Raw genomic sequence first — 24,914 nt, forward strand, 5'->3', positions numbered from 1 at the left:
TTGTTATTTCTTCCTCCATGGCTCCTCTTGCCACCGGTATTCACTACCCACAGCCCAAGTGGGCATATACTACATCCATAGTACCGATCTCACAAGCCGGCATTGTCATATCGGTTCCACCTCCTTTTCCGGGGAAGCGGGTTACCGTTAGTCACTGCATCTGCTTTGACGGCGGAAGACCACATGTTATGGCCCGAGGTGGCGAAGAGAGCAGGATTCTAGACCAGTTGGCCTGTAATCGAGGCGAGACGCCCTAGACATGGTAATAACAATGTCATGACTCGCCTGTGATTGCATTTTATTTCAACGCCATTTATACGCTCGGCTAGCCGTGGTATTGTGAACCGAAGGGCGACTCGGTCGAGCGGAATGCACAAGAAGCTCAAACGAAGGGGGGAATTGGTCCCGAAGTGTATCAAAACATAGGGTAAACTGTCAAAGAATGTTCAGACAAGGTTTTTTGAACAAGCTTGAGCGACACCATACCCTGCACTCAGGGGTTCTTTATTGTTGAATCTTAGCTCAATGCTTTCTACATGTGTGCCATCTATTATTGGGGTTACCTTGACTACGCGCTCCACGGTATGATGATTCGACAGTTTGGTGATATAATATATGATCCTGGCGTTCAGTGCTAGCCTCTATACAACTCCATATTAGCACTATATTGTCAAGTTAGAGGAGGCAGTTCTGGAGTGATAAGAATTTGACGTGGACAAAGATTTGGAAGAATGTTGGATATATGATGGCGGTTCAATTCGGACCTTGACTACAATCATAGATACTTTTCAAAGTAAAAGATTGAGCTATGAGTCTAGACCAAAAAGCGGAGAGAGCTGGGACTGGATATTGCTGTAGTATCGTTCCAGTACAAACGAAAGTGGGTTGGCTTATCGCGTGACATGCGAGTAAAAAGAGTAAGCTACTGTCGTTAACATTTTCAAAATAAGAACTTACAATAGCCGGCCTGCCTTCTCCATCAACACAGGAGAAGGACGCAGCTAGGTCTAGGCATCTAGTGAGTCATGGTTTTCCAGGGCGAATGTGGGTTCTTCTTCTCCTTGAGACAATCTTTATAGACAGAGCATTCTCGTACTCCTTTGGAAAGGTTATGTCATAATACCCCTAAGTTTCACACCTAAACAAAGGTCATGTTTCGCCCCTAATGGAAGTTCTTCATGTAACTGTCCAAACTGAGTATACTTGCTCTGCGCCATCTCTGGGAGTCGAAAAAAAATACCTCTGGTAAATTGAACAAGTAGGTTTGAAGTCATTTCGGGACATCATAAATATTCGGAGTAGATATCACACACTTCAACAACTGGGAAGCCCTCTAGAACAGTGACAGATAATATAAACGTTTCCAACGAGAAAGAAAACAATAACATAAACGAATTCAAATTAGAAGCTTAGTGAACAATCAGCCTCATACCGTGACAAATCTATACCATCAAAACAGGAGCAAAATGCTCTTTATTCGCCAAATAATATTGACACATCTCTCTCACCAATTCCAATTACCCGCCTGCGACTCTTGCCTACTTAGTTGCCAACGAGTACTCCATGTCAACCAAAAGAAAAGGCCTTTACTAAGAACTAGAACCTGCTAGACTAGTCACAATGATTACACTGCTTTGCTTTCTCCGCACCCCAGGCCTGGCTCTTAATGTTACTACTTAGCCTTACTTGCCCTGATTTGACTGCCACCAATTTAATTGCCACCCTTTTGCTTGCCGCCCTTTTGATTGCCGCCAATTTGGTTGCCGCCAGTTTGGGTGCCGCCAGTTTGGGTGCCGCCAGTTTGGGTGCCGCCAGTTTGGTTGCCACCAGTTTGGTTGCCACCAGTTTGACCATTCCCGGCGTTATTCTGGCCATTCTGTGGGTTTCCACCTTGGTTCTTTCCGCCGTTTTTGAGAAAATCTTCCAAGCTCTTGAGGCTAATCTGCTGTTCTTTCAGGATAATATCGAGAGTGTCGGCTGTGGTAATATCATCCGGCGATCGAACGCCTCCGTTGTTGCTGTTCTGGTTACCGCCAGTTCCGGTATTCTGATTACCACCAGCTCCGGTATTCTGGTTACCACCAGCTCCGGTATTCTGGTTACCGCCAGCTCCGGTATTCTGGTTACCGCCAGCTCCAGTATTCTGGTTACCGCCAGCTCCGGTATTCTGGTTACCGCCAGCTCCAGTATTCTGGTTACCGTTGCCCGGTTTCCTGTTGCCAGTACCGGTATTCTTCGAACCGTCGCCGCCTTTCCCACCCTGCTTGGCGTTTTCAGCCCGCTTGATTCTCATCCCTCGTCTGTTGATAGGATTCTTCGCGTTTCCTTGACCTTTGTTTCCTTGGCCTTTGTTTCCTTGACCCTTATTTCCCTGACCTCCATTTCCTCCTAGGCCGCCATCTCCTAGATCATTGTTTCCTTGGTCGCCGTTGCCTAGACCACCGTTTCCTTGGCCTTTGTTTCCTTGACCCTTATTTCCTTGGCCCTTATTTCCTTGACCCTTATTTCCCTGACCTCCATTTCCTCCTAGGCCGCCATCTCCTAGATCATTGTTTCCTTGGTCGCCGTTGCCTAGACCACCATTTCCACCATTTCCACCATTTCCTACACCACCGTTTCCTGCACCTCCGTTTCCTGCACCTCCGTTTCCTGCACCTCCGTTTCCTGCACCTCCGTTTCCTGCACCGCCTTTCGTGACATCTTGTAACGCCACGCAGCCGCCAAACGGCCCAGCGTCAGCCAGGTTACGAATGCGGAGAGTGCATGCATTGAGGTCCTTGCCTGTTCCCAAAGTCAGCATACATTTGCAGTCCCGGAGTCTGGATTGGGGTACTTACCGCCCTCGCATTTCATATCAGTAGGCAGTGGGATCTGGACATCGAAAGCTGTAAATGCGTTTCGTTGAATACCATTCTTTCCGTCGATGCCATCAACTTTGCCAAGTTCCTAGTCGATCCATTAGTTTGGGAGATAGCTTCACGCTGCAAGATAGAAGAGCACTCACTCGGAAGATTCCCACATTGCTCTTCTCGTCAATGTCGGCAAAGTAGGGACCGGAGCCGTCTGTGTTGACGACGAAAACCGTCATAGTCAGGGTATCTCCCGGCTTACAATTTGCGATTTGGTTGTTTTGAATCGCAATCTCCGTTTCATTTGCCACGTCAATATTCGTTTGCAGCTTGGTCCGCCCACATCCATTGACTAGGAGATTGTCCTTTTCTTTCGTTCGGATAATAGGACTATCCAGTTGGAACGGGGTGGGGTCCTCGCCGTCGATGGGAATATTTGGGTTCGCTGGATAAGTGTTTTAGCATAAAAGGCAATGGCTGAAAGGGATAGCTGGCAGGGCTCGCGACTTACTGCCCATTCCAATACTCGAAGTCTTTCCTCCATCACAAGACGCCTTTTGGATCTTGGAATGAGCGCTGCCCAGAGAGCATAGCGCGCTCAAGGCGAGAAGGCGCCGGAGACTTAAATGATAGGCCATATCTGCTGTGAGCTACAGAAGAGAAGCTGGCCAAAGCACGTGCGGCGAAAAAAAGGGAAAGAGGGTGATGGTCAGAATGTCGGGGGTGCAGAGGAGCCCAGCTCCGAAGAATGTTAATGAGAGAATGTAAAGATACAAATGCGACGATTAGTTGTAGGAAGCTGCAGAAAGCTGCTTGACTACATTGGGGCTCATGCGAGTTATTATATAGACTCGGCGTTGAATCTCGTGGTCATCCCTTGTGTGAAGCACAAAAATCCGGGTCAAACTTGGCCAACGCAGACAAACGGTTTCGTCTGCACTCGCAATTCATGCAAATTGATGTGTTTCGGCTTTCAGGGCACTCGTTGCGTTGTCAAGCGGGAACATACCAAAGGAGGGGATTCTGACTCGCAGTGTATCACTTTGCCTTTGTGTCTTTGGGCCAGGCGCGTACTCGGAAAGTGAGCAAATTCGGAACACCAAAAATTGTGGGATATTTCTTGAGACATTGGGGGTTTTGGAAAGGCCACGAGCTATGCTTGCTGAGTTGGGCTCGAAATCCGTCTTGACCAAGGCAGAAAGGCGGGGAAGAATTGGCATTCAAAGGGGCGCATCCAAGATCAACCGGGGCAGAAAGACAAGAGATGTTATGAAGCGGCATCGTCATCTCATTCCACCTTGGGTAGCAGATTTGCGGTGCCTCACCCCGATGCAACCTTGGATGAAAGCCAGCGATGGAAATCGCATCATCGTTTTAGTCTAGCAGGCTTGTAGTTGTTATTTTTAGCGTAGCGATTGACTGCTGTGCCCTAAATAGATGGCGTAGATTGCGTTTTCCCTGGACAATCTCTTGCCCCTTTGCAACTCTGCTTCCTCTCCAGCGCAGGGCTACATCATGTCCCCACGATGCAGCCGGTCCAAGAGATGTCACTACCTCGATTCAATACTCGGCAAGGCGGGGGCGTTGCCAGAAGAGGAGGTGCGCGCCGAGAAGAAACAGACGAGAGTAAGCTGAATAATGGCACTGCGGCAATAACGCATGACAGGGGCCGATTTCTGACGTTTCTAACCGGAACAACCAGGATGGTGGTAGAGAGAAATGATTTGACAAGGCCCAGCGGGCAGTCCATTCCGAACTCGTAGAGGGACAGTATCAAGCTTATTTTCGAAGCAGAAAATAGTTTGGCTGACATGGAGCTCAAGAAGTTCCTGTAGTTGCGCGGCCAATGTTGCCGTCACTTCTCAACGACGTGGAGCCTACTGCGCTTGCTCGATGCGAGATGGCGACGTAGAAAACGTCTAGTGAAAACAGATTTTCGGGAAGGATCTGTTGAATGCCAGAGCTGATCGGATCGTCGTGGCGACGGGAGCATCATGGCACCATGGCAATGGCGCTCTGAGGAAGGGAGCCGTAGGATGAGAGCTCGTGTCGCGGCGAGATGAAACAGTCTGTGATACACATGGCCTGATACCGTCGTCGCCTGGCCGAATGTTTCGAATCCTTCTTACTCGCGCCCTGTATCCATGCTGTCCATTGCCGCCCGAACTCATCCAATCCTGCCCACATGGCAGCCTGAGTCAAGCCGCGATTCGTTCCGTCTTGTCGCACGTAAGGTCTGGTACCAAGATGATGCAGCCTCGAGTGTGGAGCTCCATTTTTGGACTTGCACGTGAGGTCTGGTGGTTTTTGTGCACATGACTGGCACATGTGACGTCGTCGGTCCCAATCTGGCGCGTTTGGCTTGACCCGACGCTATTCTGTCGATCAGGTGTTTCTAATTGATAATGCATAGGCAGAGCTCCGCCGTAATTAATACCAGACGTAAACACCGAGTCTCAGTCTCAACTACATTGTCAGAAAGAATGCACCACGTTTGACAACAGATTAGTCTATGAAAAGGCTAGATGCAAAGGCAAGGATGGCAAAATCATGCTCTATTCTGATAATGATAATCGTCCAAGGTCTAAGCAAAGGGCTGGAGGAAGAAGAAAGTGCGACAGTGCGCATGGCTGTTCATCCGCAAGCGAGGCTGTTTGCCTATACGCGATCACGTGAGACCCTCAACACAGTTATCCGCCTGTGTGCTCGAAAACATGTCCGACATGCATCTGTGACGTTTCAAGGCCTGCCCGAATACAAGAGCCGCTCAATGCCAGAGCCAGAAGCAGTTGACACAAACTAGATTGGTCCATCTAGCGCCATCTACCGAATGCTCATGTCTCATCCCTAACTCATACGTTGCTTGGCAGCTTGAATGCTCAGTTGCTACGGGATACGAGTCAAGCACTTCCCCACACAAAAGCCCCTTATTACATGTCTGGGTTCGAACTTGAAAGTGTAATGGGCGCTGTACGGAATCACCTCAAGTCGTGTGACTGCAGGGGTATGCACAGCCATGCGACACAACAAGGATGCTCCGACAGCTCGAATCGCTCACTAGAGACGCCTCCAAGATGATATATTAAGCCCTACGCCGTCGGCTCCAGAGAAGCAATGAAAAGTTTACATACTACACAAATATTTGAACACGCCTAGACGAGGGATATCTTCACGAGACCTAGGGCATAAGGCTCTCACCGACTTCTTTTGTAAATAGAGCTCTTTAATCATCCAGGCCTTGAAGGAAACCAAAGACCTTTAATGACCAAGACTTGTTATTAGCTGAATTAAGCTATCACCTTAAGCCCTCACTAGGCCCTTGTCACACGGTGGCACAGTGAAATGCAACACAGAATTTCCGTCTTGTTAGATTTGCAAGCACTTCTTGCCTGCTTGAATCTTTGGTCGCTGACAGGCGAAGCATGACCACAGGCCAGAGCGAGCCGCAGGCGGTCCCCGACAGAGGATAATTGAAAGGCCAGTGGTCTCGCCCGTTTTGCCTACCCCGAGGACAACTTGATGGTTGGCATCACGGTCTTGTAACATATTAGTAGACTAGTTTTGTATAGCGACGTGCCAATAAAGGCTATTACCAGATAGCCCGAGCTATTATGTGATTAGAAGTAAAATTTAGTTTGTGCGAGTGACTCACTCGAGAAACCTAAAATGGCCACACATAACATATGTTAAGAAGGTCTGCGCTCGTAAGTAACCTGTAATTCCTCCTGTCTCTCTTCAATTATTCTGCAAAATAAGTCAATCGATCTTCCTAATCTTCACTGCCCAGGCTTCATCTCAAAGTTTAATCATTTCATCTTTCTAGTCGTCATCATCTATGGCTGCACCAATCGCACCCCCTTTTTTGCCACTACACGGGCCGCCATCTACTCGAGAACACTGGTTTTTTCTAGAACGCTCCGAGGAAGAAGGAGCTCATCGACACTTCATGTATCTTTATGCGACCGGCAATATCTATTATCCGTCAGTTTTACACATGGACTGTTTGCCCCGGATGTCAGGCCGAGACTTTTGTGATACATGCAACAAGTCGGTGCCTTTTTACATTCTGCCGGATCCGAAAACGGCGCTATTAAAGATGGTGCTCCACAATTACGTTTACCGCCGATGGTTTCGTCCATACCAGAGCGAGATCGATCATATGCGATTTATTTGCAAGCCTATAGAGCCACGCGACGTCCCTGAGGAAAGTGTGCCTTCTCGATCTACTATCACCACCCTTATTTCTCTGAATAAAGCTATATGCGATAAAACAGAAAGGCGACGCCATGTCTATAGGCTAATACGCCATAGAGCGAGATGGGACGGCGTCGACTATAAATCATATTCTGCAGCCACTGTTCCGCGCACTGCTCGTCATCATCTGTTCAAAGGCGTATAATAAAGAGGATTCTAAGCATATAGGCCCACTTCCCGTCATCTTGGTATCTACGGGGATAGAAGATGGCCTTAGCGCGCCTATTAAATTTGACTCTATCAAGGACAAAATTCGTGGCTATGTGGAAGGGATGAATAGAAAGGCCGTGAAAACTACACTGGAGGTAGCTGTTGATTTTGTTATGGGCCTAGAGGCTAGAGAAGCTGAAGTGCTTGGCCTCCAACCTGATCCAGTATTAGTTTGGCGGGCACACCCCAATGTTATCGAGATGTGGGAGAAGCTCGAAGGAGACCAACCATTATTTGGGCCTAGCTCTCGGTACATGGATGTAAAGAAGTGGATATCGTGGCAAGGGACTGGAGAGCAGAGCGACAGGTGGATCATGGACCAATATGAGAAACGGGAGTTCAGGAATTACGAAAGACGTGAGGCGAGAGACGCAGCTCGCTTGGAGGAGTCGAAAGGTTTATAGTCATCTACGGAGTCTGCGAATTCGAATTGGCTTCACCTGGCAGTTCAAGTCCATTGGTTGGCTCCCATATGCGCTCTGGCAAATAGCTGGGCGGTACTGCTGAGGTTACTGGTCACCTATCGCGGCACCCCAACCAACAAGGGGTTCAGACGCGCAGACTCATATAGGTGTCCCTCAGAGAGGCGAGCAGGTTCCTCACATCAACAGAATCAAGATTCTTAGGATCGACAGGGGATTCCGCGCATTTTATACCCTAGGATAGTGCCAGATGACATATCCGTCATCGGGCTCCAGATCAGCCGCGGGCTGCGTCTATTCTCATCAGTTGCGTCTGTCGAGCTTTGGCCCCTCGCATTCGACTTCCATGAAATGAGTAACGACACCACAGTTGATATGACGGGCTACACAGGTTACATGACTGTGGCCAGCCATGAATAGCAAATACACTCGGGTGTGTAATGCCCCTACCGGCCAAGGAATTTTTCTTCCCCAAGTCAAAAGACTCCTGACCCTGTGACCTGAATCAGAGACGATCGACTTTTAAGGGAATTCCCAAGTTCCTCGAAATAGAACGGCCTAGTTAGAGGATTTTGAGGCAGCTTTGCGGTGCTTCCGTTGCTCTTTTCTCGACATCGGCCTGTCGGGGGCAGTCGCCGGCGGCGTCGTCCGAGGGACTTCCTCCAAAAACCAGCAAAGATGCGGCATTCCGTTCAGCTCGCGGGAGAATACTCGCACCCTCGATATAGCCCGGCGGCAGAATAATTCTGGATAGGTCGACAACATTCTGGTCGGGCCGATGCCGTGAGAAGTCCCTAGCAACGCGAAGAAGTCGTCCGTCCCAGCGTGGACATCTACTTCCGCCCACTCTCTTCTACTAAAAACGGCGCCGATTCTCTCCTGGGTATTCTAATACGAGGTTTATTTAGAGCTTATAGAATATATTATTGTACTGTTTTTTGAATTGTGTGTTACTGTCGAATTAGCTAGGTACGGCTATTAATTGTGTTACTAGTGGGTCCTGGTGATTCGCTAGCCTTTTTTTTTTTTATATAATTTAATAATTTAATAGAATATATTATTTTATTTATTATTATCTTATTATAAATTTCTACTTACTAAATTAATATAATAAAATATAATAAAATATATGTTATGGTCTCAGGCTAGAGCCTAGACCTAGCGATGGTAGCGAGTCTGTATAGTGCTAGATTGAACAGTCATAAGGGACTTGTTCAATACGTACCCTTTTGGCTCCACGGTCAATTATAGGGCTCCGGGCAACCCCCGGGACGACTGCGGCTAGCACCCGCGATGGCCTAATCGGGCTAGTCCGTCACAATATAATAAAATATAATAAAATATAATAAAATATAATAAAATATAATAAAATATAATAAAATATAATAAAATATAATAAAATATAATAAAATATAATAAAATATAATAAAATATAATAAAATATAATAAAATATAATAAAATATAATAAAATATAATAAAATATAATAAAATATAATAAAATATAATAAAATATAATAAAATATAATAAAATATAATAAAATATAATAAAATATAATAAAATATAATAAAATATAATAAAATATAATAAAATATAATAAAAGATTTCTGCTTTTTAAATCAGGAATCTAGAGCCTCTCACTTTGTCTAAGCTATCCTAAAAAATCTTGCTATGTGACATGTCCCGACCTCAGATAATACCACGCGCCTGAGTTAACTGTTTTGCCCTCCGGGATTGAGTCCTTGGTGCAGATTCATTGAGCGCCGCTTCCCGACATGTCATTTGGAGAGAGACTGCTGTCAACTCATGGCTGAGACATTGGTTGGTATCAGTGTGATGCCGAAACAAGTCCTCTGTGTAGGGGCAGCAAAACTGAGCACCCAACTCGGCACAACTTTCACAGGCCCGGAAAATATGCCTTGGTACCCAAATAGGACCCTTTGACATTGGGAAGATTCCCTGGCAGTCCTGGTGCGTAAAGGATGGTGGAATCAGAATCTGACAGAACAAGCCATGTTATGTACCTGCTGGCAGTAATACAATAGAGGCTGGAACCTCACATTCGGCAGTTCAAGTCAGCTAGAGCCGGCTAGGATGTCGTTTGGTAGTCTCACGTTCTCGCAAATGACTTTCAAGTCGGCGAATCGCAGCTAAACATTGCGACTTGTAACTATACATATGCGGAGCTTATCGTGAAGATTCTTGAACTTTTATACAATGTGATACCATGATTCTTTGGACAATCTAAGAGGCTCTTTACTTCCTATTTAAGAGAGTGAATGGCTACTTTCTTGCATAGGAAGTGAGTGACTGCCGTTTGTCGACAGAAGGTCTCCACAGCTTTGATGTTCTATGTGAATGAGCGACATGGTCTTGACTCCTGGGTTTCGGGCTAGTCACCGTCTCTGGCATACGAAATACCAACTGTGAAGTTGATTGCTGCGTATTGCCTCGAGTAGTGCGGCTTAAGCCTACAACCCTCTCCGGGCGTGTCTGACACAAGACCAAAACTGAACCAGCTGTCCATCAAACCAAGGCTGCTATGAGGGCAGCAAAGACAAGATAGGCGGGAATCTTGTTGGAAATCATGATCAACTGAGCGATTGCGCCGGACAGGAATTAACGTGGTTGCTTGGTGATAGTAATAGTAAACGAAGTCGGGGTCCTGGTATAAGGATGAGTTTGAGATTCGCAATGGCATGTCGCTGGGCCCCGGGGAAGCTTTATAGCCGTGAGACTGAGGACTGACGCTGCTTGTATGTGCAAGCCAGCATTATTGATACCTCACGACGCCTAAGGTAACCATGCTGCCAGGAATAGCCAATGGTACTGACTAGACTGAGGTTGAGGTGGGCTTGTTCACTTGCCGGCATATTATGGTAGTATTTCCAAGTGACGAGAATGAGGCCAGTTGCATACATGTAGTAGTGGTCCAGTGGGCAGCCGCCAGTCACAATATTTGAAGTCTGACGATGCACGCAGGTCAGTATTAGCAACGATGCCTGCCAATGGCGCCGGCTATCAATCGACAACTCGATGCTTGCGAAACCCGATCCGCATCCAACAACATCTCCCCGGCGCCAAGTCTGGCACTGCGGATTCACTATGATGCGTTGGTGCTTACGAAGTTGTGCCCTCTGCAGTAACAGGGCATAAGTGACTGGGCATAAGTGACAGGGCACAAGTGATGCGGCATAAGTGATAAGCTCCTCCAAATTTTCTTGTTCATCACGGAACCGACAGTTGCAGCTTTTGCCGGAAAGATGTTCATCGAAGCAGTGTATGCGGAGGATTGTGGGGTTGTTACATTGCTTTTAAACATGGGTGCTACTCCAGACAGAACAAACACGCCATTCTAGGATTCGCCCCTCCTTATGCAGTGGGGAAACAAAATGCAGAACTTGTTCCGCTCCTTCTTGACAATGGTGCCGACGTCAATGCGCCAGCTGCTAGTATTCATGGCAGGACGGCTCTGGAAGGTGCCGCAGAGCGCGGTCGTTTAGACATATTGCAGCTGCTCCTTGATGCAGGCGTCGAAAGGAACGTACGCAGAGATGAACAGTACCGGAGAGCGGCGATGGGCATCATGCTGTGGCGAGATTTCTGGAACTGCCGACGACCAAGGACTTCGAACACTAGCCCACAAATATGCACATGATCAACGCAATGTGGAAAGGCCCACGGCCGAAAGTTGTTGGTCCTGGCTGAAAGTGAAATTTGACCAAGTAAAAACCGTCTGGCACTGCGTCTTGGCCAACTTACACACAGATATCGATCAGAAATACCTATCGAGGTAATCAGCTCCCAGCTCAGTCCTGTAGGGCCGGACTCGTTTGTACGTACCCGTCGACGTTTCGAACTATTGTATTTTTATGCCAGAGAGGCCAGGGCTCTCCCTGGTTCAAGAACATTGGAAACATTGAAACCAAGGGGGGCGTCGGTGCGGAGTACAGGAGCTGTGACCCCGCGGCTCATCATTATCTCAGGCTGTGCTATCACATTGAGCATTTAAGGAATTTTCTAGAATTAAATCCTTAAACCTAAATCACCTTATTACTTAAGTAAACCCTACGTAGAAGTATACTATATATCTTTATCTTTATCCTTAACGCCTATGCTTGTTTTCTATTTATTATATATCTAGCTATAAATTTATATACTAGCTTTTTTAGTAATATATTTAGAGTTAGTAGCAAAAGCTAATATCGTGAAGCAGTAGCCTGACAACAACCTCTTGCCCATTCTCAGCTGGGGGGCATGTCCAGCATGTTGGTAGGGCACCAGTTGAAGCTCTGCGATTCCATAGTCGCCGACTTATAGAAGAGGTGTCCGAGTATATCGATGTTAAGGTTCTTAATCACATGCCCGCCGTTTCTCGACTTGAACGTGATCTTGACCTTCTGGGACTTGGCCAGTTCGAGAGACGTCCAACCTGTGCAGAACCATGGCGACATGACAATAGAGAAGCAGGCAATCTCGGTGTTGACCCACTCCATTCATGAAGGTAAGAATCATGGACTGGCGTGATCCTGGCATTGGCATAGTTGTTCTGCAATGTGGCTCCGAACTCAAGGTTAACCCTAGGGTTATAAACGGCTTGGTGTTTCGGGCCGAACCGAACCACACTAGGCCGTTTATGGGATGTGCAGCATTAATGCCCCACAAGTCTTGGCGGCTAAAAGCGGCACCTGGGTAGCAATTATTGTTGAGTTTGCCCGGATAACACCGTGACACCTGGTTACAAGACCAAGGCTAGTAGAAGCAACTAAGGATGAAATAACTCAAGTCCATCATTAAGAGCACAACTTGAACTGTAATCAAGACAACTCTGGTAGATAATTACTAGCATTATCTCATGTGGTTCACCAAAGACGCATTGTTCGCGACATCCGATGAAAGATCTGGCCCCTCGTCGTAGTTTTTCTTCCGATCCGCAGCCCCTTCACAATCGCCAACGCTGTTGTCTCCAGTCCGAGCGTCCTCAGCCACCAGTTACGGCACTGGGATCTCAATACTCACGAGCGAGTCTAGGCCAATAGATTCAAATGCTGCATGTATATTCATTTCATCCTCTGTTAGTGGAAGGCCGACGCCTCTTCTCCCGGTTTCTGCCATGACGTTGTCGAGAAAAGCGTCGTTTCGCGAGTGCAAAATGTGCCCGCGGGGAATTTGATGCTTTTTCACAAAAAACTGAACCTTTTCTTCTGCCCCAGCGGTTACGTAAATCTAGGCCAAGATTAGTTGCGTGCACACTTGCATCTGGATGAATAGGATAACCGCACCACGAGCGGCCTTGGACTCTGTAGGAAGTCAAATGACCTCATCGCCACCCTTGAAGCAATCAAACCCGACGAGCAGGCATCCAAACGGGCTATTTTGACCCTCGAAGAAGGCGACAAGCTAGAACAAGAGGCTTCGACGCTGCTCGTGTGCCCATTAGAGATTTGAGCAGCAATAAATACTGGCATCTCCAAGAAAAGCGACATGGACGGCGCTCGTCTTTGTCAGGAGCGTGCCCACGCAAAGTTTACAAGGCATATAGCAAGAAGCTTCGCGCTTGTCAGACGTCCTTGCTCCCATAGCTAGCAGATCCCGACAAGGAGAGGCTCAGGAGATTTCCAATGAAAGCAAGCCTAGCATATCGACCGGAACGCGAAATGTCCATGTAAAACATGTGAAACCCTATTCGGATAACTAATAAGACATGCCTCGTAGCCCAGAATGTTTGACGCGACAATACTAAGCAGACTAAGAGACAATATACGTATATACTGTAGGAAGTCTTGATTTCTGTACCCCTATTGCAAGCATCATGCTGGGATTCACGCTCGGCTACTAACACCAACTTGCACCATCACCTTCACATCGCTCAAACTCAGGATTCACCCATGTCGGCTGACCCGATTTGTCACGCAAGCTTCTTCCGAATCTGTGAAGCAATGCGAGGACAGGTATACAAAAGAAAATAGTGATAATGGCATGACCTGCCATAGTCCAAGTAAAACCCACATTTTCGACCCACGGAACGACGAAAAAGGGGTCAATAAATGCAGATAAATTGAGCATAACGGCATAGAAAGTCATCATGGCCATGCTTTGCATAGGATAGGCATCCACTACATATGAGCATACGGCTGTGTTGCCCATCTGGATTCCGGCGCCAACTTTCAGGCCACGATTAGCCGAAGCCCAAGATGGGTGGTGCTAGGGAAGACTTACAGATGGCAAAAGCAACTTGACCGACTATCCAGTGGTAACCGCGGTCAACACTGACTCCCCACACAATCAATCCCACTGCCGTAAGAGTAGCGGCGGGATAGGCGAGCCAGATGCGCATTTCCGGAGTCTTTTGGTTGTTGTTGCGCTTGCTTAGGTGAAGAACGATATAGTCGCTCAGGCTGCCGGAGCAACAGACTTCAGAGACTAGAGTACCGATGATGAGTCCAAGATAAAGGACACTTTAAACTAGTTAGCGAGCGCTTTGTAATTAACGCCGGAACATTCTTTGTGAGGCTCACCCTTGAATTTGCGGAGAATATTGCGCATATGCGGTAGGAACAAGTGTGACCACCGACAACACCCACCAGTACCAGCCAAAGCAGTATGTCATGATGGAAATAGGAACTACAGCATACTTGAAAGTCTTGATAAACCTATAAATGGTGTCGAATAGTTTCGGATGCCGGACACCCGGCACCGGAGCAACATTCATAAATGCCAATTTCTTCGTTCTTGGTATCTTGGAGCGCTCAGCATCATGGTAACTGGGTGCGGCCTTGTCGGCATCGGTACATGGGTGCCGTCTACGGTGTTGCTCGGATAACATGAGGTGCCGCGGGTACAAGGTCTCGGGCAGTAGAAGCACCTCGGCAAGCAGCATCACGCCAAACAGTATGGCAGACAACCACTGAATCCAAACGTAGCCGGCGAGATCTACCGCTCCGCCTATAAGAGGGCCAAACAAGAGACCCAAATCGATGGCCAAAACCCAGAGTCCCACCTTTTGGCCGCGCTCATGCTCGAAGAATAAATCGTTTATAACGGCCAGACCGACGTTGGAGGCAGGACTGACGCCGAGACCCTGGAAAAAACGCGCCGCCATGTAGCCCGAGTAGTTTGGGGCAAGCGCAGCGCCTACCGTAGCAGCCAGGGCCATGGCGGTGCCCAAGATGATGATGGGACGACGTCCGATGATGTCTGCTGGGGAAGCCCACAGCAAAGGCCCGACAGCGAGGCCGAGAGCAGGAATGGCAACCGTCCAATTCATCTGCTCCAGGCTGGCTGCGTAGTTTTCCTCGAGCTCCGGGAAGGAGGGCACCGTTGTGGTCGTTATAAACGTAAACATGAAGTAGCTGACAATGCGGGACACGTTAGCACGAGGTGTATTACAAGATGGAAGCCCAGAGCTCCGTGTATTCGACGCACATGGACATGATGATGGCCAAGATGATGTGTTTCTGGGCGAATGACCAGTTTAAAGGGTCGAGATGGTCGCCAAGGATAGGCTGAGGAAACAGCTTGAAGCCATCTTTGCTCAAGACAAATTCGGTTGTTTCATGACTCGGTGATGCATCTGCATTCGAACCTACTGAATCAGTAACAACGGCGGGCTTTTCGTGGTTGCTGCCGTGTTGTATCGTCTTGGAGATGACCATGTTGCCAAGGATTTAACAAGTTCACGGAATTGACTCATCAATTATAGACTGATTCAACGAAAAGATTTTCATGACTATAAAGAACCATGGCTGGGTGTATTAAAACTGACACTCGTATTTGATGTTATATACAGCACTGTGTGATGATAGTGTTTGCCTTATCATCGAAGCGTTTTCCGGCGGTTATGGTGGTGGCCTGAAACGCCAACTTCTTATCACGTCCAGTCTCTCCTCTGGCCAGCCATGGCGAGTCGGCTGATTTGTGCTGTCACAGCTCCGATGATCGCGCGCACATTTCGAAAATCCAATCGGTGGAAATTGGGTCTAGAGCCGCAGAATTGTCGATCTTCAGCCGCACAAATAGCGTCACACAACTCCCGGCTCGGGCGGCTTGGCGTGAGGGCCATAAAATTACCATGAACGGAAATTTACGCGCCTTATCAGCGAGACACTTGCCTGGTGTCTAAACCTTATCTCGTTCAAGCCATGTACTCTGATTGGCCAGTTTGACTACGAGTTATCAGCAGCAAGAAAAATAGATACTTGAAGACTTGATTCACAATTTGGATTTGTCTGTAATCGCTACCTTGGTTTCAAGAAAGGTATTGGTTGATTTGGAATAGGGAAGCTCCTGGCTATGGGCAAGACGAGTTCAAGTACAGAGCGGAAACTTGACGTGTAAATTTTACTTTCTCCCAGATCTATGGCTACTATCTAGGCAAGTTGTGCTCCTGGCTATCCTCGCCCAATCGACCAGCGGCCTTTTGCACCTCGTGGTCCCAGTTGCTCAAGCCCACGATAATCCACTCCAAGATGCCCACGAGAGACAAGGCCACACATTGTCCTACCCAGAGACCGGCCAACCCCCATCCATGAAAGGCGAGATAGATGCCAGCGGGAAGGGCGCCCCCATAGTAGCTTACGCAGTTGACAAGAGCTCCAACCCATTGACGTCCCATGCCTCTCAGCGCTCCGCCGCAACTGCCGTTCAACCCATCCGCGATCTGGAACAAGGCCACGTAGGGAATAATGTCCGCAACAAGGCCAATGACGCGCTCGTCACTGTTGAACAGCCCCCCGATCGAATATCTTGTTGCCAATAGAATACTGAGAATGACGGAGCCAAACAAGACGGAGAGGCAAGCGGCACAATGGGCAGACCGCCTGGCCGCCACGGGGTCTCGGGCCCCCAGAAGATTCGCCAAGCGCGCCGACTCTGCCACGCCGAGGCCAAACGGGATCGTGTTGATAATCTGGTCGGCAGTCATGACGACAGACTGGGCGGCAAGCGAAGTCGTGCCAAGGCGGCCCGCGGCCAGAGCGACAATCTCAAACGCCCACCACTCGGTTCCGACATGGACGAAACCCAGAAGGGCAAGCTTAGCAAAGGGCAGCGAGTTGGCCATAGCCCTCTTGAGTTGAATCCCACCCCAGCACTCGCTGCCCTTGACAAACGCCGCATAGGCTACCAAGAGGCAAAAAGAAAGCCAGTATGATATGCCGGTGGCTATAGGGGCGCCGTACAGGCCAAAGACAAATTTGTGAATCAAGAGGTAATTAAGGACGAGATTTACCGGAGACGCAATGAGCAGGGCGTACGTTCCAGGACGATATATTCCCTGCGCCTGGAGGAATTTCTTGGTGGCCTCGAACCAGACGTACCCGAGGCCTCCTGGAGCGAGCAGCCGGAGGAAGCGCGAACTCTGCGTGCAAATGTGCTCCGGCTGCCCCAGCATCCTGAAAAGAGGCTCGGAAAAGCACCACAAGAGGACGATGACGGCGTAGAAGGCGGTCAAGACCAACAGCCCTCTTTGCAGGAGAATCCCGAGATTGCGCTTGTCCTTGGAGGCTGTGAAGCTGCTTGCGGCCAGCGTGTCCAGGGCGCTGGTGCCGCCGAGGGCGACGAGCCACGCCGTCGCCATGGCGAACATGTAGGAGAAGGCAGAGACGGCTAGGGCTTCGGAGGAGAGGCGGCCTGCTACCAGAATGGATGTTGTCTGCAGACTGTTTTGGAGCATGTAGGCGAGAATAATGGGTATCGATGCCTTTGTTAGAAACCACGTTTCGCCTAGCCATTTGGCGTATTCTGGTCGAGGAGGTACGGCTGTATACCGGGTTTCGGGGAGTAAAGGCGTCGTTTCGTTGGTATATGGCTCGGGCACCGGCGGCAACGCAGTAACGCGAGCTTGAGGTGTCTCCATTGTAGCTTTTGCTTTTTGTGAAAGTGTTTATGGTGACGGCGGTTTCGATCGGGGCGGCTTTGAGTTTTGCTGTTGTATACTACATTACAACTGTGGCACTTGGCAAGATTTTGCTGTATATTTGTGTAGATTGTAGTATCATTGTACATTGAACAAGTCGATTTTTGAAAGGCATGTGTCCCGCTTACTATGGAATGTACAAGCAGCGAAACGCGTTGCGATAAGGGTTTAATTGTGGCGTATAGTGAAGCACGATTACACAACGTTTAACCTTTTATCAGAATCGGAATCCAAGGAGTATTCGCCCGATTTGGCAATATAGCCACGATAAAGATTTCCGGACCGGAGGCTTTAATTATGGGGCCAACAAGTGTGGAGGCGGGGCCGCTAAACCGTGTCTGGTGAAATAGCCGCTTATAAACATGGCACGAGGTTGATAAGATGAATTATATCCGAAGCTTGAACCGACGTGGCAATGTTTGGAAGAACGAGTTTGACTACAAGGTCCTATATAACAGCGCTCACTGGCTTCCGGGCTACATTTTGATCACTTGGATAAGAATTGCATCGCTGCAGAAAACCCAACGCTCTAGGATTTCCTCAACCCAAAACGCAAGATACAATCAACAAGCAAAATGGTCTCTTCGGCAATCTTGGTCTTTGGCTGGGTGACTTTTGCCGCCGCCCATGCGGGACATGAGCAGAAAAGCCTTGCCGGACCTCATCAGTCCTTATGGTACAACATGCTGCCTGGGGACGGCGGCACACAGGTGATGCAGATTCTATGCCCATGGCCATCTGCCAAAATCAAACTACTAACCCGACTGTAGGCAGACTCGGTCTTCTCCGGCATCTCAACTTTTGGGCGGCTTCCCTACGAACCTTGTCTAAAAAATCGTGATGCAAAATACGACATTGCTTTCATCGGTATGGAACTAGCACCTGGCTTCACTATATTATGACTGACATTCGACAGGGGCCCCATTTGATACCGGAACTTCATATCGTCCCGGTGCGCGCTTTGGGCCTTCTGGTATTCGACAAGGCTCCCGCAGACTGAACCTATAGTATGTTATACCCCTGCCATGGCTTCACGGAGAAACTTCTCACAAGCATGTCAGCGGCGGCTACAACGTCCCACTCAAAACCAATCCCTTCAACAGCTGGGCCACCGTCCTCGACTGCGGTGATATTCCAGTCACATCGTGAGTCCCCAGCCATCCATGTAGGAATGCCGCTGACCAGGACCAAGGTACGACAACACATGGGCCCTCAAGCAGATTGAGGAAGGCCATTTCGAGATCCTGTCCCGATCGCCCACCACAGACGCTGATAAACGAGGCCCGGCAATCAAGGGGAGGACTCTGCCCCGTGTCATCACCCTTGGCGGAGACCATACCATCACCTTGCCTCTTCTGCGGTCCATCAACCGCGCCTATGGGCCCGTCTCGGTGATTCACTTCGACAGCCATCTGGACACGTGTAAGCCACTCGGTGCTTCACCAGCCAGTCTGAGGCTCATACTGACGATAAGCACAGGGAAGCCAAAGGTCTTTGGCGGATCGCCGTCCGAGGTCGCCTCCATCAATCACGGCACCTACTTCTACCACGCATCCCAAGAGGGCTTGCTCGCCAACGACAGCAACATCCACGCCGGCATTCGCACAACGCTAAGCGGGCCCAGCGACTACGACAACGACGGATACTGCGGCTTCGAGATTGTAGAAGCGCGCGAGATTGACACCATCGGAACACAGGGCATCATTGACAAGATCGTCAGTCGCATCGGCACCCAGAGACCCGTCTACTTGTCTATCGACATTGACACGCTTGACCCTGCTTTTGCCCCCGCCACTGGCACCCCCGAGACAGGGGGCTGGTCAACCAGGGAGCTCAGGACCATCCTCCGCGGTCTTGAGAATCTCAATCTCATTGCGGCTGATATTGTGGAAGTGGCGGTATGTAGTCGACGTGCTTGAGAAACGGAGCAGATATTGTAACTAACCGCCGCGGAAAACAGCCTGCGTATGATACCAATGCCGAGCATACTACCATGGCTGCGGCCGACGTGCTCTATGAGGTGATGAGCATCATGGTGAAAAGGGGGCCGTTGAGCAACATGATGAGTGCCGGAGAAAGCTACGAGCTGTGAGCCGTGTGCTAACAATTGGTGACGACTGACTTGTGAGTTGGATTTGAGTCGTAAGCACTGTTCCCGAGTCACCTGGAATCGACACCCCGGAGGGCAAATATAGCATGACACCTCTATTCAAGCAATATTGAAAGGTTTCAGATTTTTAGCTTTCAGAAAAGAATAATGTTGTACTGTAATTCATCTAAATTGCCATGTCAGCCGGAGTCTGAAACTGCCACACGCGTACTTACTCAAGAGTTGATGCGCGCACAAGTCGCCTCGACCATCTCCCAGCCGCTCCCGGACTTTCCACACATCCCTTGACGCTTGCCGGATGAGCTTGACGTGCAGCGAGCCAATACACTCCTCGAGCTTGTTGATCTTGTCCAATACAAAGAGCTGCCTCTCCTTGGTGTACGCCTCACAGCCAAGAGTGAACAGCGGCATGGCCATGGCGACCCAGGTGTGGCACGGTTGTCCCTGAATCATGCTGCTGACCATTTCCTCCATGGAGCGCACGGCAGCTTGGATCGGCAGAGACCCCGACGGGAGGTGGTATAATCTTCTGTACAGGTGGATCAGGGTTGCTTGCTGAAAGGTTTGGTGGCAGAGGGCGAAATCGCGACCGTGTTCCGCCGACAAGGGGATGCCGATGGAGATGTGCGGCGGGGTTTTGGCGTCGCGCAGCATCATGCCTTTGAGCTTGCCGAGAAGCATGTCCGTCTCGAATCTTTGTGCCTCTCCGTGAGTGCCGAGCTGTGACAGCCGGTCGATTTGTTGCAAGACATCTAGTAGCTCGTTGCTGTAGCCGAGGAAGCCGTCTATTTCGGGGCTGGCTATGGCTGCCCATTGAAACATTGGAGAGGGCTGCGCGCCCAATCGCGCTGGTGTGTCTGTAGATTCCAAGTTCGGAATGTACGGAAGTGTCTGAAGCGACAGGTATAGTTGGTATAGATGCCTCATGGCCGACTGGATGGAACCGGGTGCGGGGGCGATATCGTCATGGGCTTCTGTTGTGTTTAAAAGAGCGTTGATGCCCTGCAAATGGACTCGCCAGGACGACATGCCCTCACGATGTGTAAAGACATCTGTGAGGCACCAAACAAGGCACGTGGCTAGCAACGTCTCAACCATCTGTCCCGTCCCGAGGGCATTTCGCAATAACGCAAGACCCGAGGTTTGCAAGTGGCTTAGAATCGACAAGACTTGGACGCCATCCATTTCTAGAGTTCCTCGGGATAGGAGGCCTGCGGCAGATAGGGCGAGGCAGGCTGACATGAGCTGAGGTGACTCGAGCATTATGGGGACCAGGCCTGTACGAAGATCCTCGTGTATCAAGGGGTGACAAGAGAGAGAGGCAAGGACATTGTCGACAAAGTAGCTTAGGAGCCTCCGATATTTAGGCGGCAGTTGGATACCATTGGGCAGGGATCGAGGCAAAACCCTCGAGAGCTCAGGGGGTTCCCGAGCGAGTTGCTTCGTCTCATTTGCCCGTGGACCATGGCTATCCTCTGCTGGCGGTTAATACAAAGTAGGTTAAAGGCACAGAGTTGACACTACCTTTACTCGGGATGAGTTGGTTCCTATTCTGCAAAGGCTGGTCGCCACATGCCTTGTTGTATTTCTTCGCGTTGCCCCAGACGAGTCTCAGCGAGTACTTGCAGGTCCTGTTGAAAGCCGAGCATTGCCCACAGCGCGGTTTCTGCTCATTGCACTTTCTCCGTCGCCGGCGACACTCTTCGCAGCCTTGCCGAGATCTTTTGCCTGTCATACAGTGTTGAGTGGTTCTCGTGGGATGTCTGCTGGTTGTCAGAGTCCTCTTCAATGAGCCATAACCAACGATGCGGCAAACGCTTGAGCCAGCCGAACCCTAGAATTGATCGGACGAAAATCTCGACTGCTTCTCAAAAGTGCTCATCTCGGTATTGAGACTTGCCGGGGGTACTTTATAGCGAACCTGTCGCCGGGTGCCTTCAATCTCGGATCTCGGGGAGTGGCTTGCCGCCATCGGCTGCTCGGTACTTGTGCCCACGAACATTATGTAGCGACACTGATGTATATTGAGAGCACATGCCACAGATAGCTCTTGTTTGAAGATAAGGAATCGATCCTTCCCCCAGATAAGAAGATAAGCTAGCGCGTCCTTCATCTCCACTTGCTCTTGTCGTGCGCAAATCACCTTTGCCGGCCTGGTCGTGCAATGTTGCAATCCGGGGAAGGCCATTCGCATGATAACGCGAAAGCGACGGCTAATGCATGCGTAACACACCTAAACGGGGCTTGTGGGCGTCTCCGCAGATGATCATTGCCTCTTGGATATCCGGGGTAGGACGTCATCATAGAACTTAAAGAGCGGTTTCGACGGTGGCGTTTGCAATTTGCGTTGCGCTGCTTTGCCAGCTTTAAAACCACATGCAGTTATTCATTTGGGTGTTCGAAGGTGCCGATTTTGTACCGCACCCATTTTGTCTGAGATACCTGGTAGATACTTGCTGGTACCTTTATTGTGCGTTAAATTACTATATATGTATCTTTTTGTATACACGGAGATATGCGGTACTTATATCTCTATATACCCTCCTGGTATATTAATGTATCTCTTATATCAAGATTTTCAATTGGTTGACATCCTTGTTCGGTACAAAATGGGCACCTTCGAACGTCCAAAGGGATACTAAAGGCTGCTTGTTATTAGATGAATTGAGGCATGATACTCCAAGCCTTTAGCCCTTGTCACATTCTTAGACTCGCTGCGCCGAATGCTTTGTTTCCGTCGACGATAGGAGACGTCTTAAAGTTCAAAGAGATGGTAAAGTGGGCATTACCGGAAGTTTATGAAAGTTCCTGAATGAAAATAAATGGGACGTCTTTATGCAGTAGTGTATAGATATTCAATGTGAAGAGCAAGGTACGTACTAATTACATACTATAGAAAACAACGATAACAGACAAAACCATGGTCAGAACAGCGCTCAATCTTCCATCATAAAAAATAGGTATGCCAGTCACTGTGTTGTGTTGTTCTGCCTGGACGCTGGAGTTGGGGTATTGCTGTCAAATCAAACAGGCGAAATTGAAGGTGCAAGGGTCCAGATGTCATGATATTTGCTTTTTCTAGGGTTCATAATAAGGGCTAGGAGGAGCATCATCACAGGGGTCTTCAGGGGCTCCAACAGGGTATAAAAAGGGTCAATTTCCCAGGTTTAATTCTTTCATTCTAGTCCTCAAGACGTCACCAATATCGTCATTTTGCTCAATCGACATGCCTCATTCCACCGCGTAAATTGCTGTTGAAAACTCGACAATTGCAAACAGCCAAACCCCATGGCACATACTGCATGTAATGACACTCTCTGGTGCCTACTCCTTGGAGTGAATTTCCAGGTGCCAGGTATCATAATCTCGAACCAGGATTCCCAATGTCTTCTTGTCAATCTTTTGGTCAATGCCCGCTTGCTTTCCGTCCACTGTGCCGATTGTTGTCGTTTCCATATCCGACTTGCGAATCGCAAAAAGTTCCGCCGCATTCGAACCCTTGATCACAGGAACTTCCAGGTTGGAGGTAGATGCTGCAACTGCCCATATGAATACGATAGTCAAGACAATCTGGGCCGCTAGAAATGAAATCCATGGCCATCGTACAGTGATGAAGATTTCCGGCTCCAGAGCGTCTCCTTCGACAGTACCGTTGACCTGATTAGCTCGCATGCTAGTATATCTCGGTTAGTCTTCTGTTTATAAGCGCAGTAGATTGCCAAACCAACGCACTAATTTGTCATAGCCAGAGCCATAGTCTCTGTTACGTTCTTGAGGTTGCTCCACATCACTTGTCTGCATGGTGGCGCGGGTTTGTCAGGCCACGGAAATATGCAGCCATTATATATGTTTTGCCCTATTTGATACGTGAATTCATTGACAGTACGCAGCTCGGGGGACGAGATGCTCCAGTATCCTCTGATTGTAGTTTGAAGTCTGCGCCCAAAACCATAAATCATCTTGAAATTAGATAGGTTGAATTCGTGGTGCCCGTTTTTGGCAAGTAGCGTGAAGGATGTATTTTTTTCACCCCTCTGGCTTACTGTCAGCTCAGACGCCAACAATTCTGTTTTTGCGACATTATTCGTAACAGAGATGTTGTAAGTGTGGACGCAGTAGTGCCATACTACTTCTACGGCCTCAAACGCCATGGAATCGGTTTCATTTGTGGGGAATGCGTATAGGAAGAAAGCCCGGGCAAGTGATAGTGGCATGATGTCCGAGTTGTTCCACTTGTATAAGGGCTCAGTGGTATCGGGAGATGTAATATTAATGCCGCCGTGGTCTCGTCCGAACTCTCCTGGTAGAATCACATAATAGTCGACTGGGGTCAGATATTCTGTGACATTGCCCATGCTCACACACACAGCCAAGGAGCTGAATATCGGCCACCGACAGTTTGCAGTAGGACAGTGCGGCTGGAGTGCAGACAAGCCTTCATCTTCATCCACCCTGTAGATAAGAGACCGCTCCGCGGCGCGAAGCATGCCATCTTCGGCGTAAATGACTTGAGAGATCTGATTAGTCTCTGCTTTCATTCTCATTCCTCCACCTCTCTCCTTGTACATCTTTAAAGGGCTTCCGACACCCCGAGGGGGTAGAAGAAAGTGTAGAGACTTAATAAACTGCAATCGTGAACCTACTGGGCTTTTCTTGTTGTGGATCTACTCCTAGTGGAAATTGCAAGGAAGCAAACGTTACAGCACTTTTGTTATGTGCCACAACTGTCCGCGTTGAGTAGGAGATGGTAGACTGTGTAACGAATGATGTCCCGAAATTGGCTACAAGGACAAGTGAAGCCAATACTCCCATAGGTATAAACCTAGTCAGGTTAGCATTTCAACTCGCGTTGAGTTTCTTCGTCATCACGCACCTCCCTCGCAGTCTTCTGACCAATTTAATGCTTGCCCAGGATGAACGGCTTGCCTTGTCGAATAGACGGATATCTCGAAGAGGGCGTCCTTTACCAGCAAACCAATTCCATTTCAACTGCAAAAGACCTTCAGCTATGGGGTGGGCCATGATACATCGGCAGTTGGTTGACAGAAAGGCCATCACTGTGTTCAACGACAGACCAAGGGGCCACTTTGGTTGTGCTTTGCCATCATACTGCTTCAGGGCGAAAACAAGCACGCCCAGAAGAAGGGAAGCGAC

General features: G+C 48.9%; 7 protein-coding genes across 7 annotated transcripts; 2 read left to right on the forward strand and 5 right to left on the reverse strand.

Moving 5' to 3' along the window:
* Positions 1-1,711: 1,711 nt before the first annotated feature.
* On the reverse strand, positions 1,712-3,487 carry G6M90_00g074850 (uncharacterized protein; the record flags this gene model as incomplete). The annotated part of the gene is made up of 4 exons (XM_066131017.1): positions 1,712-2,781; positions 2,838-2,946; positions 3,005-3,294; positions 3,361-3,487. 4 exons carry the CDS (start codon positions 3,485-3,487, stop codon positions 1,712-1,714), a joined length of 1,596 nt encoding a protein of 531 aa, XP_065986943.1.
* A 3,458-nt stretch (positions 3,488-6,945) lies between these two features.
* Positions 6,946-7,717, forward strand: G6M90_00g074860 (uncharacterized protein; the record flags this gene model as incomplete). Its single annotated transcript, XM_066131018.1, has 2 exons — positions 6,946-7,057; positions 7,161-7,717. The coding sequence occupies 2 exons, from the start codon at positions 6,946-6,948 to the stop codon at positions 7,715-7,717; spliced, it is 669 nt and encodes a 222-aa protein (XP_065987229.1).
* A 4,261-nt stretch (positions 7,718-11,978) lies between these two features.
* G6M90_00g074870 (uncharacterized protein) lies at positions 11,979-15,389 on the reverse strand (the record flags this gene model as incomplete). Its single annotated transcript, XM_066131019.1, has 5 exons — positions 11,979-12,224; positions 13,744-13,898; positions 13,954-14,192; positions 14,253-15,086; positions 15,160-15,389. The coding sequence occupies 5 exons, from the start codon at positions 15,387-15,389 to the stop codon at positions 11,979-11,981; spliced, it is 1,704 nt and encodes a 567-aa protein (XP_065987121.1).
* A 710-nt stretch (positions 15,390-16,099) lies between these two features.
* On the reverse strand, positions 16,100-17,590 carry G6M90_00g074880 (uncharacterized protein; the record flags this gene model as incomplete). Its single annotated transcript, XM_066131020.1, has 1 exon — positions 16,100-17,590. One exon carries the CDS (start codon positions 17,588-17,590, stop codon positions 16,100-16,102), a length of 1,491 nt encoding a protein of 496 aa, XP_065986999.1.
* Positions 17,591-18,225: 635 nt separating this feature from the next.
* G6M90_00g074890 (uncharacterized protein) lies at positions 18,226-19,742 on the forward strand (the record flags this gene model as incomplete). The annotated part of the gene is made up of 7 exons (XM_066131021.1): positions 18,226-18,360; positions 18,421-18,517; positions 18,567-18,657; positions 18,712-18,795; positions 18,843-19,072; positions 19,130-19,548; positions 19,611-19,742. The coding sequence occupies 7 exons, from the start codon at positions 18,226-18,228 to the stop codon at positions 19,740-19,742; spliced, it is 1,188 nt and encodes a 395-aa protein (XP_065987167.1).
* Positions 19,743-19,894: 152 nt separating this feature from the next.
* G6M90_00g074900 (uncharacterized protein) lies at positions 19,895-21,023 on the reverse strand (the record flags this gene model as incomplete). Its single annotated transcript, XM_066131022.1, has 2 exons — positions 19,895-19,926; positions 19,976-21,023. The coding sequence occupies 2 exons, from the start codon at positions 21,021-21,023 to the stop codon at positions 19,895-19,897; spliced, it is 1,080 nt and encodes a 359-aa protein (XP_065986979.1).
* Positions 21,024-23,084: 2,061 nt separating this feature from the next.
* Positions 23,085-24,328, reverse strand: G6M90_00g074910 (uncharacterized protein; the record flags this gene model as incomplete). Its single annotated transcript, XM_066131023.1, has 2 exons — positions 23,085-23,433; positions 23,628-24,328. 2 exons carry the CDS (start codon positions 24,326-24,328, stop codon positions 23,085-23,087), a joined length of 1,050 nt encoding a protein of 349 aa, XP_065987014.1.
* Positions 24,329-24,914: the final 586 nt, after the last annotated feature.

The sequence above is a fragment of the Metarhizium brunneum genome, chromosome 4 (assembly GCF_013426205.1).
Source record: "Metarhizium brunneum chromosome 4, complete sequence".
NCBI classification, from domain to species: Eukaryota; Fungi; Ascomycota; class Sordariomycetes; order Hypocreales; family Clavicipitaceae; genus Metarhizium; species Metarhizium brunneum.